General features: G+C 40.2%; 1 protein-coding gene across 1 annotated transcript in view; it reads right to left on the bottom strand.

The window, feature by feature from the left end:
• Positions 1-4,596: 4,596 nt before the first annotated feature.
• slc13a1 (solute carrier family 13 member 1) overlaps positions 4,597-13,519 on the bottom strand; it is a 22,256-nt gene continuing 13,333 nt past the window's right edge. The window contains exons 6-16 of the mRNA XM_014007953.1: positions 12,721-12,760; positions 12,524-12,605; positions 11,883-12,034; positions 10,910-11,029; positions 10,536-10,634; positions 9,521-9,622; positions 9,341-9,432; positions 8,715-8,809; positions 7,001-7,162; positions 6,689-6,826; positions 4,597-6,483 (exon numbers count right to left, since the gene is read on the bottom strand). Coding sequence (XP_013863407.1) covers positions 6,340-6,483; positions 6,689-6,826; positions 7,001-7,162; positions 8,715-8,809; positions 9,341-9,432; positions 9,521-9,622; positions 10,536-10,634; positions 10,910-11,029; positions 11,883-12,034; positions 12,524-12,605; positions 12,721-12,760 — 1,226 coding nt within the window. The 3' untranslated portion in view covers positions 4,597-6,339. The remainder of the gene's footprint in view (positions 6,484-6,688; positions 6,827-7,000; positions 7,163-8,714; positions 8,810-9,340; positions 9,433-9,520; positions 9,623-10,535; positions 10,635-10,909; positions 11,030-11,882; positions 12,035-12,523; positions 12,606-12,720; positions 12,761-13,519) is intronic.

Raw genomic sequence — 13,519 nt, 5'->3', positions numbered from 1 at the left:
TTTGTGTACAGAGAACCAATATTTGACCTTTACACAAAGTTATCTGCGGAAATTTTTTCCACGTAGGGTATTTTTTTTTCTATGGATGGCCTCCCTTCTCCCCTTATAGCCATCCCCTCCACACCATTATGTTTTTTTTGTGAAGAGAAAAACAGAGAGAGAAGTAATTAGAAAGACCAGTAATTAACAAATCATCTCTCCTTGTACACTGGTCCAGATCATCCACTCTTTACTCCAGTTCAGTTATCTTTTAATTTCTGTCCTTTTTCACAACTTTCAACAACTTCACTTCTTTACTCAGACTGATCAAAAGTTCATGCGGCGATGCCAACTTTGATAGTTCTGCTCTCATGAACTTCAGAGGTTTCTTGATCTCCTCATTACTGTCTGCAGAGTTATTCTCCATCGGATCCACCTCTCTTCCCTGTCCAAGTGTGTCTTGGTGTTAGTTTTCAGTTCTGTTTTAAGATGGATTCAGCCACATGACCTGAGTTTTTCTCCAGGAGTTTTCGCTTCTTGAAAGTTAGTTTGCCACCACATTGAACCTTTGTGGGGGTTTTTTAATAAACAATCTTGTTTTTTGAGGTCCTTTGTGTCTGATTCTGGATCAAAGACTGCCTACATTCAGAGTGTCATGTACAAATCAGATATGGGTCGTATTTGCCTGCAGAGTGAACATAGCCTAAGATAATCCAGTCAGTTTTACAAATCCTGTATCATCACCTTCAGACGCTCACATACTGTCGGTCACAGAGGCAACAGGAAGGAAACCCAGACCTCCCTCTCCTCCTCTTCAGCTCCTCCGGAGGGACCCCAAGTTGTTTTCAGACCAGATTCTGGGTCTGGGGTCTCCTTCCAGTGGGAAGTGGTTGGAAAACTCCTACAAAGCGATAAACCTCTTAACCACAACAATAAGTTTTGATTAATATTTTATCTTAACTTTTTGTCTCGTGATAGTCAGATTGTTCAAGTGTATTTTTGCTACATTTTGTTTATCTGGAAAATCACTCCAGTAACTTTGTTGTCTGATACTGGAGGTTGTTGTGTACCCGCAGAGAGACACTGAAACTGGAGTCAACTTTTATTTATTACAAAACTTCTTTTAAGGACAACAAATTTACAAATTCAAAACAAGTAGAAATTCGGTATTTGAATTAACAATTAAGAATCTTTTCAAACAATAAAACTGTTTTGTAATAATCACATTAAAGTGAAACAAACCTCACATGGACACGTTTAGAATGCACAAAACACAGCATCACTGAAAGGATTTTTCTGTTTGGTTTCACTTCTGTCATTTCATTTCTTCCTTCGTGAACGAAGCAGATATGTTCAAACAGACTTAGAAAAACAAAACCTAAAAGTTTAGAGAATGACACAACTATTGGTTTCCTTACAATCTGATGCCTCAGTGTTTTTTATCTGTTTGTCACATGTGTTTATCCTGACGTATTATTGAGTCCCTGAAATATACATTACATTAAATTTATACAAAGAGTAAGTATTTACAGTGTTGGACCTACTTTTTTAAGCCCTCTGTTGTTTACCTTAGCCTGCTGTCAATCAACTTGTGGGACTGATGCCAGGAGAGTTTTAGAGTCAACTTGCCTCTAAATGGTTGACCACAAGTTATCAATGGGATCAAAGTCAGGGGAGTTCCCTGACCGTGGACGCAGAATTTGGATGTTTTGTTCTCTGAACCACTTAGTTTTTGCTGTAATGCTGGAAACGGCATCAAAACAATTTTTCTTAGAGGAAAGTTGTTTCTTTGCTGCTCTTTTTGTCATCAGGCCATCCTTAGAAAGGCTCCTGCCTGCTTTCTTTCCTGAACAAGCTCTGCCCTGAATGTTCAGCTAGATCAACTGAGAAGATGGTCCTGGTACCTGTCCATCTTTATTAGGTGTCCCAGACGTCTTCGCAAGAACTGAACCTCTGAGGTTCCTGATGATCTGATAACTGGTTGATTTAGCTGCAGTTTTACCAGGGCTTTTGTCACAAAGCAGTAACTGAAATTCATGGGAGTTAGTTTGTAGAGCACCTATGACTTGTGAAAACTTCTAATTTTAAATATGGTCAGAAAAACCCTATATGCTCCTGAGCATGTTTTCTTTGGGATATAAATACAGTAGTTATTTAACTTCATATAACATACTTTAATAAGTTAAATTAGTTTAATAAAAATATAATAAAATAGAGGGTACGCACCAAAAATATATTTTTGCCTGGAGTATACCAGAGAAAACCCACACTAATGTGTGTAGAACTGGTCCAAAATGGGAATTAAACCCAGGATCTTCTTACTGTGATGAACAATACCAACCACTAAGCTGTCATTCTGTCCCATCTTGATTACAGATAATAAAGATGATGAATTATCTGTGCAGCATGATGAAGGTAAATGATTAAGATAATGACTTCACAGCTCCTCAGGGTGGCGCCTCCTCTTCAGGAGCTGCAGGAGGAGATCACTCAGTGAAACACTGAGGAAGCTACAAATGGTAGAAAACTGTTACGACGTGGGAGTGTTGAGCTGGAGGGCCCAGGAGATGCCTCATTTGACTTGATTTTATACAAAACATTAGCTAAATTTACAAGAATATTTACAAAATGTTTCAGTATTAGTTAGTTCTTAATAATTTAAATTTAAAATACATGAAAAGGTACACATTGCTACAAGAAAACTGCCATTAAAAATTGATAAAGATATTTGCAGTCTGCAAAATTCTGGGGGTTTCTGCTAACATTTATTAATTAGTTTCTAAGGAAACCAACACAAATGACTGTGGCTTCACTGTGGTCAACTACATACAGTGGTTTGCAAAAGTATTCATACCCCTTGAACTTTTCCATATTTTGTCACATTACAACCACAAACATAAATATATTTCACTGGAATTTAATGTGAAAGACCAACACAAAGTGGTATACAATTGTGAAGTGGAAGCAAAATTTTACATGAATCAAAACATTTTTTACAAATAAAAAACTGAAAAGTGCGACGTGCAAAAGTATTCAGCCCCCTTTTCCCTGAGTGCAACCAATTGCATTCAGAAGTTGCCTGATGACTGCTAATGACTCAAAAGGGTCCACCTGTGTGTAATCTAATCTCAGTACAAATACAGCTGCTCCGTGACGGCCTCAGATGTTGGTTAAGAGAATATTGGGGAGCAAACAGCATCATGAAGTCCAAAGAACACACCAGACAGGTTAGGAATATGGTTTTGGAGAAGTTTAAAGCAGGCTTAGGTTATAAAAAGATTTCCCAAGCTTTGAACATCTCACGGAGCACTGTTCAATCCATCATCCGGAAATGGAAAGAGTATGGCACCACAGTAAACCTGCCAAGACAAGGCCGTCCACCTAAACTTACAGGGCGAACAAGGAGATCACTGATCAGAGAGGCAGCCAAGAGGCCCATGGTGACTCTGGATGAAATGCAGAGAGCCACAGCTCAGGTGGGGGAAACTGTCCACAGGACAACAATTAGTCGCGCACTACACAAATGTGGTCTTTATGGAAGAGTGGCAAGGAGAAAGCCATTGTTAAAAGAAAACCATAAGAAGTCCCGTTTGCAGTTTGCCAGAAGCCATGTTGAGGACACAGCAAACATGTGGAAGAAGGTGCTTTGGTCAGACGAGACCAAAATTGAACTTTTTGGCCACAATGCAAAACGCTATGTGTGGCGGAGAAAGAACACTGCACATCACTCTGAAAACACCATCCCCACTGTCAAATATGGTGGTGGCAGCATCATGCTCTGGGGGTGCTTCTCTTCAGCAGGGACCGGGAAGTTGGTCAAAGTTGATGGGGAAGATGGATGGAGCCAAATACAGGGCAATCTTGGAAGAAAACCTGTTGGAGTCAGCAAAAGATTTGAGACTGGGGCGGAGGTTCACCTTCCAGCAGGACAACGACCCTAAACATAAAGCCAAAGCAACAATGGAGTGGTTTAAAAAAAAGAATATTCATGTGTTAGAATGGCCCAGTCAAAGTCCAGACCTAAACCCAATTGAGAATTTGTGGCAAGATCTCAAAACTGCTGTTCACAAACGCTCTCCATCCAATCTGACTGAGCTTGAGCTGTTTTGCAAGGAGGAATGGGCAAGAATTGCAGTCACTAGATGTGCAAAGCTGGTGGAGACATACCCTAAAAGACTTGCAGCTGTAATTGCAGCAAAAGGTGGCTCCACAATGTATTGACTCAGGGGGGCTGAATAATTTTGCACATCGCACTTTTCAGTTTTTTATTTGTAAAAAATGTTTTGATTCATGTAAAATTTTGCTTCCACTTCACAATTGTATACCACTTTGTGTTGGTCTTTCACATTAAATTCCAYTGAAATATATTTATGTTTGTGGTTGTAATGTGACAAAATATGGAAAAGTTCAAGGGGTATGAATACTTTTGCAAACCACTGTACATGTTTCCTCACAGATAACCATGGCAACAGAGGAAGAACAAAGATTTTAGGCACCTTTCTTCTTTTAAAACATCCAATTTGCTCTTCCATATAAGTGCTTAATTTCAATTTATCTTGTCACTTTTCAAAACGTTTTAGACTAGATACAAATTACCATCATTAAACTGAGGCAGCAAACTTTGTGACATTTATTTTTGTGTCATTCTTAAAACATTTAACAGCAGCCAGAAATATTTTTCTGTAGATGGTGAATGGGCTGTACTTATTCAACTTCTTTCTATACAGCCAGGGTTCAAAGCACCTTACTGTCTGTGTTCACATTTACCCATTCACACAGCACTCTACTGTCTCGCTACAAAGATAATCTACATAAATCAATCTATAGAGACTAGTCAGTGCTTTAGATCACATTCATACACTGATGGGACACACACCAGAGGCAGTTCAAGGTCTTGCCCAAAGACACTTCGACATGTGACCGAATAGTTTTGGAATCAAACCGCCAAATCTCGCATTAGAGGACGACTCCCCTAACCACTCAGCCACAAAATAAATTTCAATGTTTGCTCACACCAACTGTTCTGAGCACATTTTCAACAAAGTCTGCCAAGATTAGTCAGTAACCTAATCTGCAGCAAGAATGTGCCTCGAAACAGGATCAATATCACCTTTTCAAGGACAGCTGGCAGACAGAAGAATTTCAAAACTTCAGAATAAAACTAAACTTTTTTTTTCTCATGAAACTGTCAACTTCTGAAAATAAGGCACAAGTGACTCCTACAACCCAGGAAAGAAAAAAACAGGTAAAGATAGCAGATGGATGGACGTTTGGACGACACCAAACAAAAAGTGTCTCTCAGCTCGAGAGCATTTTTAGGACTGAGCTCAAGTCCTCTAAGCTAAAGACTAAGTTCAAGTTAAGGACTACTATTAAAAGTTAAATTTAAAGCTCGAGTGGTTATGCTGATGAAGTCATTTTTGGTTGAGTTTGAAATACTATGTTAAACATTGAGGCTGTACAGCCACCCATCTATTCATCCATCCAATATCTTCCATTGTTCCAGAGTCGGGTCGTGGGTGCAGCAGGTTGATCAGAGAGGTCCAGACCTCTTTTTCCCCCCAGCCACATCTTCCAGTATGTCCTAGTGTCTCCAACCAGTTGGACATGCCTGAAGGACCCAGATTTGGAGGTTCTGATCCTCATCTCAGCTCTGAATTGCTCCAGTGAGAGCTGAAGATCACAACACCATGACACAAACAGGACCACATCATCTGCAAATAGCAGAGATGGAATTCTGAGGCCATCGAACAGGACTTCCTTCACCTGCTGACTGCAGTGAGAAATTCTGTCCATGTAAGTTATGAACAGAATCGGAGACAACGGGTGTCCCTGACGGAGTCCAACTCCCACTCTAAAGGGGTGCAACTTACTACCGGCAATGAGAACCAAACACTCGCACCACTTGTATAGATACTGAATGGCCCATAACAACGGACTCAAAATTCCAAACTCACAGAGCACCCCCACAGTGTACCTCGAGGAACATGGTCACATGCCTTCAGGAAGTCAACAAAACACATGTAGACTGGATGTGCAAACTCCCATGACCCCTCAAGGACCCTAGTGAGGGTAAACAGTTGGTCCACCAACTCTTCACCCTCAATTGGTCTACTGATTGTTTTACTGAAACGTTTTTGATCTTTGTTATTCAGCATTGATATCAGAATGTATTTGTCAGTTTGAATCTACAAATAAGTCTCTGTTAGGAAAATATGTCAAACCTTTCACCAGATTATTGTCTAAATATAATTTTGCCAGTTTTATTTATAGGGAGTTTGAGTCTTAGAATAGAGGAATGGTATTTTGGAGTCTCTTTTTGTACAAACAAACAAACAAAAAAACTGTTTGGGTCCATCATCAAGGTATCGTGGAGTTGAAGCCTGGAAGAACTGGTGCCCAGTCAGGGTACGTATCAAGAGAAAAGAGGGGGACTCCCCATGTCCCCACACCCAGCAGGACAGCAAGAACGCCAATCACATTGACACCAAGCCCCGCCTTCACCTGCAGCAGAGATTTGAATGAGACACAAGACTAAAAGAAAAGTATCAACCAGTGGTTCTTCTATAACGGTGCTGCATCAACGCCCCTCTCTCAAGGGATCATGTCCCACGTATTGAGAACCACTGGCATAAGCAAAGAAACTGTCAAACTTCTTTCTGTGTATTTTAGCCATTGCTCTGTATCTTCTGCAGATTGTAGGACCTACCATGTCCATGATGCTGATGTGTCCGTATGTAAACACAACAGCATTGGATGGGTTGGAGACAGGCAGCAGGAAAGAGAAGGACGTGCACAGGGTGGTGGGGATGAGTACGTATAAAGGGTTCACATGGATGGCCTCAGCCTGAAGACACATCAGTTACAGAAAAAAACAGGTCTGAGGACCAAAAATAAATTCTTTTTCTATGTTTGTTTTACTACATTCAGGATAATGTTAGTGATCTATCATTCTGTCATAATTGCATTCTCAAATCAGAAAAAAAATATGCAGCCTTGTGGGTGAGAATACAGAACCTACCAGAGGAGAGAGGATTGGGAGGAAGATGGTGATGGTTGCTGCGTTGCTGGTCACTTCTGTCAGCGTGGTGACAATAACGCAGGCGATTGTGATTGTTGCCAACACTGGCAGATCACCCAAGGGGCTCAGCAGCTCAGCCACCCACAAAGACAGCCCCGACTCCTACAGGCAAACACATAATGAGATTAAGAATCATAGATTTTAGTCTGTTTTCACTTTAATATGTCACATATTGTCCAGAAACAATTTAAAATCTCGCATTCTATGAAGAAATGTTTACTGAACTCTTTTCATGCTAGAGTTTTAGACTGAGATCATGTTATGTAGAGAAATGATGAAGTTAGGGCTGATTTCCCAAATCTGGATAATAATGTTAAACCCAGTCTCATGCAATATCTTGTGGGATTTTATTTTTTATAAGTTGTAGACCATCAATAATTACCTTCTGAGAGTATCACTGTAATCTAATTCCTTGGTTTTAAACACAAACAGTGGACTTCAACAATTAATGTTGGGGTTTTAGGCAAAGTACTTGCAAAATGAATAACACGTGAAGCATGTACTGCAAAAAAAACTGATACAACTACCACAAATTTTGAATAATGGAGTCCACAGATGGAACACTTTGACACAAAGGCACCATGCCAGAGTGCAATAAGCAGACCCACACCAGCATGGGGCCTCTCACCATGGGCCCATCTAAAGTGGTAAAGTGTCTAGTTCCTCTGAAGTAGATTGGTTCCAGAGCCCATGCTGTGTGTCAGGGTGTAGGGTTGTAAATCAGCAGCTTTATTACAATACAATATTATATTGATGTTGTTTGTTTGTTTGAATGACGATACAATTTTCCTCAATACCAAAATATCTGTAGTGAAACAGTTAAGTTCAATTCAATTTAATTCACAAGTCTGCGATCGACATGGTATGATCCATGGCTCAGTGTTTTAATTTTGGCGTTATGTAATTGAATCATTAATCATTTAATCAATATAGTGATGTGGATTGATGTTTTGTTACATCCCTACTGGGGTGATCCCGACTACAACTAGTTGGTACCTCCCAATCTCACTCACAAGCTCAGGCTCCTTTCTTCCCAGAGAGGTCATGTTCCATGTCCCAGGGTCCAGCTTTGGTGAGCCAGGGTCAGAGCGTCAAGGCCCCCCACCAAAAAATACTAAAACTAACCAAGGCTGTCACCCAAGCATCATGCACCCGACTTGTAAAACCCTTCCTGAAGGTGGTGGACCCACAAGAAGGCAAACCCATGTAAGAGCCAGAGCTAAACCTGGGGCCCAGGTCACCAGGCAATCATGGATGAGCCCCTCCTCCAGGCCTGGCTTTAGGGTAGGGCCCTTACACACATCTAGGTGAGAGACACTGAGTTCCTTCTTGTCTTCTGTCTATATACATATTCTGAATTGCTCTTTGTCTGGTCTGTCATCTAGGACCAGTCTGCCTGGGAGACTCTAGCAGAGCTCCTAGGATCATTAGGGAGAATACACACACAGACTTCAGAAACAGGTGATAAGAATAAAGCATATAAAATGCAAAATGGGTTAAATTTTCAGGACAAAATCTGAATATATTCTAAGATTAAACCAACAGGATCTTTCAGAATGTCAAGTGTTGGAGGCATAATAACAGTGTTATTAATATCCCTGTCGATAACCTGCTTAATTTATACAGTTTATGCTTCAACAAATCAACAGCCAACCTGTGCGCCTTCAGCCAGAGCAAATCCTCCACCCACCAGCAGGGCCACCTTCCACGGCATCAAGGCCTGGAATTCGTCCCAGGATATCATGGACTCTACGGGAAAGAGAAAAATAAGAGAAACAATCAGCTATAAGTTCACATTAGCTGACAAAAACCATAATTCTGATGATCTGATTCATAGTTTATTACACCATGTGCACAATTGTACACTAATAAAGTCAGATATTTAGCAATAGTGTAGTACAGAGTTCATTAGTGACTGAAATTCCACCATAGTATACAAATTATTTCCATAATTCAACTGCCTTGGTGAGTATTATCACTTGGTTATTTGTATTTAAAATTTTACATATATTTAAATAAAAATGTTATGAAAATTATTAGATGGGCCAAAACCTGTCGTACGGTGACTGGTAAAGAAAATAGATGAATGGTTCCTTGGAGTTTAGTTTTTTAAAACACCATTTAGCTAATCTCCTTCTGTGGATTTAGTTTTTCACCATTTATCTCACTTCCTGTTTCATTTTGTTGTTTCATGTTTCTTTGGTACTTTCTGGTACTAGGTGCTGTTCAATTTGACCAACCAAACTATAATGTGTAAAATCAACCATTTCATGTTGTTACCATATTTTTTATGAAGTCCATGAGCAGGGACGATGAAGAAGAGGAGGCCCAGAGCCAAGGCCACGGTGGCATCTGTGATGTAGCCAGTCTGACTGCTCAAGAAGGAACCGAAGACGTGAATCAGAAGCGATCCCAGATAACAAAAGGATGTAAAAAATAAAATAAAGACGTGTGACTCACTGAGAGAAAAGGGAAGCCCAGCCAGGTATGAAACCTGGAGCTCTTGTTAACCACAACAAGACCATCAACAAGAAAACCACCCCAGTGAAGATCTCCTGAGGTCTGAAAAACAAACCATGCATCACTCACAGCCTTTTACACCAGATATTTGAGGCTCTTTCTCAAAACACTTCAATGCGGACTTCTGGTCCCCTCAGAGGGATTTCTGAAACTACCGAAGCGGCATGCCTGACATGAAACCAAGGCATCACTTTTACCCCTCTGTGCTGCTGACAGGCGTAACAGAACTGTGACAGTCGACATGTGAAGATGTAAAACATACATCTGTTTAAAAGTGCAACAAAAACAGATTTATAGCTGAGAAGACAGATGGTGATGATGATGTATAGCACTCCAGTTTATTAATTACTAAACTGAGTTCATTTATTGGGGTTTGAAAGATGAAATGTGGGAGATGTTGGTCAGATATTTATTGTGTAGTGCTTCATGTGGAAGCAGCTGCTCTGCTCTGTGACTCTTAGTTCTGTGATGCTAGCTTCCTTTCTGAAAGCTCAGGTCTACGCGGGTCAGGGCTTTAAAAAATGATTTATGAACGGTCATGGATTGTTGATGGAGGTGTTGTCTTTTTAGTCAAATATGAAAAAAGTTACATTTAATCTTATGAGATATCTCACGATGCTGTGCTCAGAGTGAGTGTTCAGTGAGTCTCAGCTCCTTACAGTGTGCTAACCAGTCTGTGTAGACTTGGCTAATGCGAATTACGTGTGGCAGCCATCTTGAATGTGGTTGACTCTAAAAATGACAGTCGTAGGTGTAAATCTACTGTTAAGAGATTAATTAAAAATTGATCCACTGGTTCATGAAATGTTTTGTGAACACACAGACGTGAATAAAAACATTATCACCTGTTTTCTGCTTTAATTAAAGAAGATAAACACATAAGTGACTGCAGTTTTAACAGGAACAAACAGCTTAGTTTCCTAAATTGAATAAAAATGAATAAATATTGGCTCACCTCATGGGTCCCAGTGATTTGTACTCCTCCTCTAAAACTTTACTTGCTGCCTTCTCTTTTTCAGACTGCTCTGCTCCATACCGACACATCGACCTGAAGCTGTTTGTTTCACACAAATCTGTTGGTTAGCGGTGGCGGCTAACTTGACTAATGTTGACTTCAAATGTTAATTTGTTACAATTGTTTCATTAAACCTGGACCATTGTTTCATGACATGTTTTAATAAAGTTACAAACACACAACAAAGTGCTTCTGTCTCCTGGAACAGGTTTATCTTCACTACAGCAAAACATCTTAAAGCTGTGATGTGTAACAGGTGTAATGATATCCTGAATAAATGGGTTTCAAACAGGAGTTAAGAGTATTGGACTCACTTTGAGCCCATGAAGAGCCAGTAGAGCCAAATCCACGTGAGGAAGAGGACGATCACACTGATGGGGAGGCAGAGCAGCAGCCAGTTCCCAAAGTTAATGCAGTCACACTCTGGGTAAACTCTGAGAGGAAACAGTGTCGGCTCAGTTTGATTTGTTTTTAACCATTTGTTCAACACATACAGAACATACAGTGTCATTTACTTTTTGACAAGCGTCAACATGTTCTAAATATTCTTGTGAGCACAGCACCTACAAATGTTTTCATTCGTACAGAAACAGAACGACTCGGGTTGCTGCAGTGACTGTAGCAGAGCTGTATGTGGCGCTGTAACATTGCTACATCGCCATAGTATCTGCAGCAAAAACAAGCATGAAATCTATCTTTGCTGTCAGGTTAGGATTGCTTTAATAAAGTTTTGTTTTCTCTATCCACACAAAAACATATGTGTCAATTCAGTTTTTTTTTATTTAACTGAGTGATGTAGGCCTGAAACTATGGAGTTAAATCAGAATCAGTGACAACATTGAAAAGATTTTGGCATTTTAAAGTTACAATGCCAAAATCTTTTCATTGTTTCATTTTTCAATGTTTCATTTTTCAACGTTGTGTTTTTCAATGAGAATGTTTTATTTTTCAATGTTTCTTTTTTCAGTGTTTCTTTTTTCAGTGTTTCTTTTTTCAATGTTTCATTTTTCAATGCCAAAATCTCTTTTTCAGTATCAATGTAAACTGTCGTTGATTTAACTCCATATAAAACAATACAAATACTTACATATTCATAAAGTGTACATGTGGACAGGACGTTACGATACACCTCTATCCTAGAATTGACTAGTGAACATCTAACCCTCATTCACACAGCAAACTAAGCAGACATGTTTTCTTTTTTTCCATCAAATGCTGGTAAAAAAAACTATGCAAATACTCAGATTATAAATAAAACTTTTTCATGCTATGTAATTAGTCACTCACTGGTGGAGATACTCTGAAAAGATGAGGTTGGGAGAAGTTCCTGGCAGAGTGGTGATGCCACCGATGTTGGACGAATAGGCGATACCGATGCACATGGCTTTGCACAACATCAGGTCTGCTTTACTCCTAGCGAAAGGTGAGCACACTGCAACCTTCAGCACAAAACAGAAAGGAAGAAAACTCATTATATACATTAAACAGGTTATATTCATAATCCTCAATAAATTCATTATACTCTTTATACTCATTACACTCATACTTGATATACTTTAAACGCATTATATTTATTATATTCATTATACTGATTTAATGTATTGTTGTCAATATACTCATTATACACAGGCTCCCCATTTACACAGTATCTTTTCATGGAGGTCTTCGCATATTTCAGAAACACACTGTTAATCCTCAGACTGCATGACTCTGTTAAAGCCTCCAGCTGATGAACTGAATCTTAAATGAAAACTCCAGCAAAAAAAAGACCCAGAACAGTAGAACATGCATCCACTGTGTTCCACTGTAAATTAAATACATTTTTATGAGATTTGCACATCATTGATTCCCGTTTTCAATTGATATTTTAATGTCCCATTCTTTTAGAATTGGAGATTCTGTTTTAGTGAAATAAACGTTTTACATACCTGAGGTGTTTCTGGCTGTGACACGGTTGGAATATGAACTGAAGTGAAGTCTTCATTTAGAACATCTGGTTTCTTCTCATCACTGAATAAACAGAACCATGAGGAGTGAGACTGGACTGAATGAACAGAACCGTCTGATAAACACAGAAAACCAGGAGTGGAAGTGAAGAACAGCAGAGCAGAAAGACTTTTCAGACCTGCCAGAGTCTTTCATCTTCTCGTCACAGACATCATATTCTGCAAAACAAGCAGAACCCTTCAGATAAGTTCATGTGTTTGTCTTTATGACAAACTATTTTTATGGATGTTATTAGAAAATGACAGTAAATGAGTTTGATGTGCACCAAACACAGCAGTTTCAAGGCATGTTGTTTCTTCAGCTGTTCTCTTCAGCAGGAGTCACAACACTGAGAGAACGACCAAGAAACATGTCAAAACCTATACGCCCACTGTCCCTCCTCTGGACATGTCCAAACCTATATACCCACTGTCCCTCCTCTGGACACGTCCAAACCTATTCACCCACTGTCCCTCCTCTGGACACGTCCAAACCGTTACACCCACTGTCCCTCCTCTGGACACGTCCAAACCTATACGCCCACTGTCCCTCCTCTAGACACGTCCAAACCTATATACCCACTGTCCCTCCTCTGGACACGTCCAAACCGTTACACCCACTGTCCCTCCTCTGGACACGTCCAAACCTATACGCCCACTGTCCCTCCTCTAGACACGTCCAAACCTATATACCCACTGTCCCTTCTCTGGACACGTCCAAACCTATACGCCCACTGTCCCTCCTCTGGACACGTCCAAACCTATTCACCCACTGTCCCTCCTCTGGACACGTCCAAACCTATAGCCCACTGTCCCTCCTCTGGACATGTCCAAACCTACACACCCACTGTCCCTCCTCTGGACACGTCCAAACCTATACGCCCACTGTCCCTCCTCTGGACACGTCCAAACCTATTCACCCACTGTCCCTCCTCTGGA

Source organism: Austrofundulus limnaeus, unplaced genomic scaffold (assembly GCF_001266775.1).
Source record: "Austrofundulus limnaeus strain Quisiro unplaced genomic scaffold, Austrofundulus_limnaeus-1.0 Scaffold46, whole genome shotgun sequence".
Lineage (NCBI taxonomy): Eukaryota > Metazoa > Chordata > Actinopteri > Cyprinodontiformes > Rivulidae > Austrofundulus > Austrofundulus limnaeus.
Note: the sequence above shows the minus strand (reverse complement) of the source record. Positions and strands in the feature narration are given on the sequence as shown.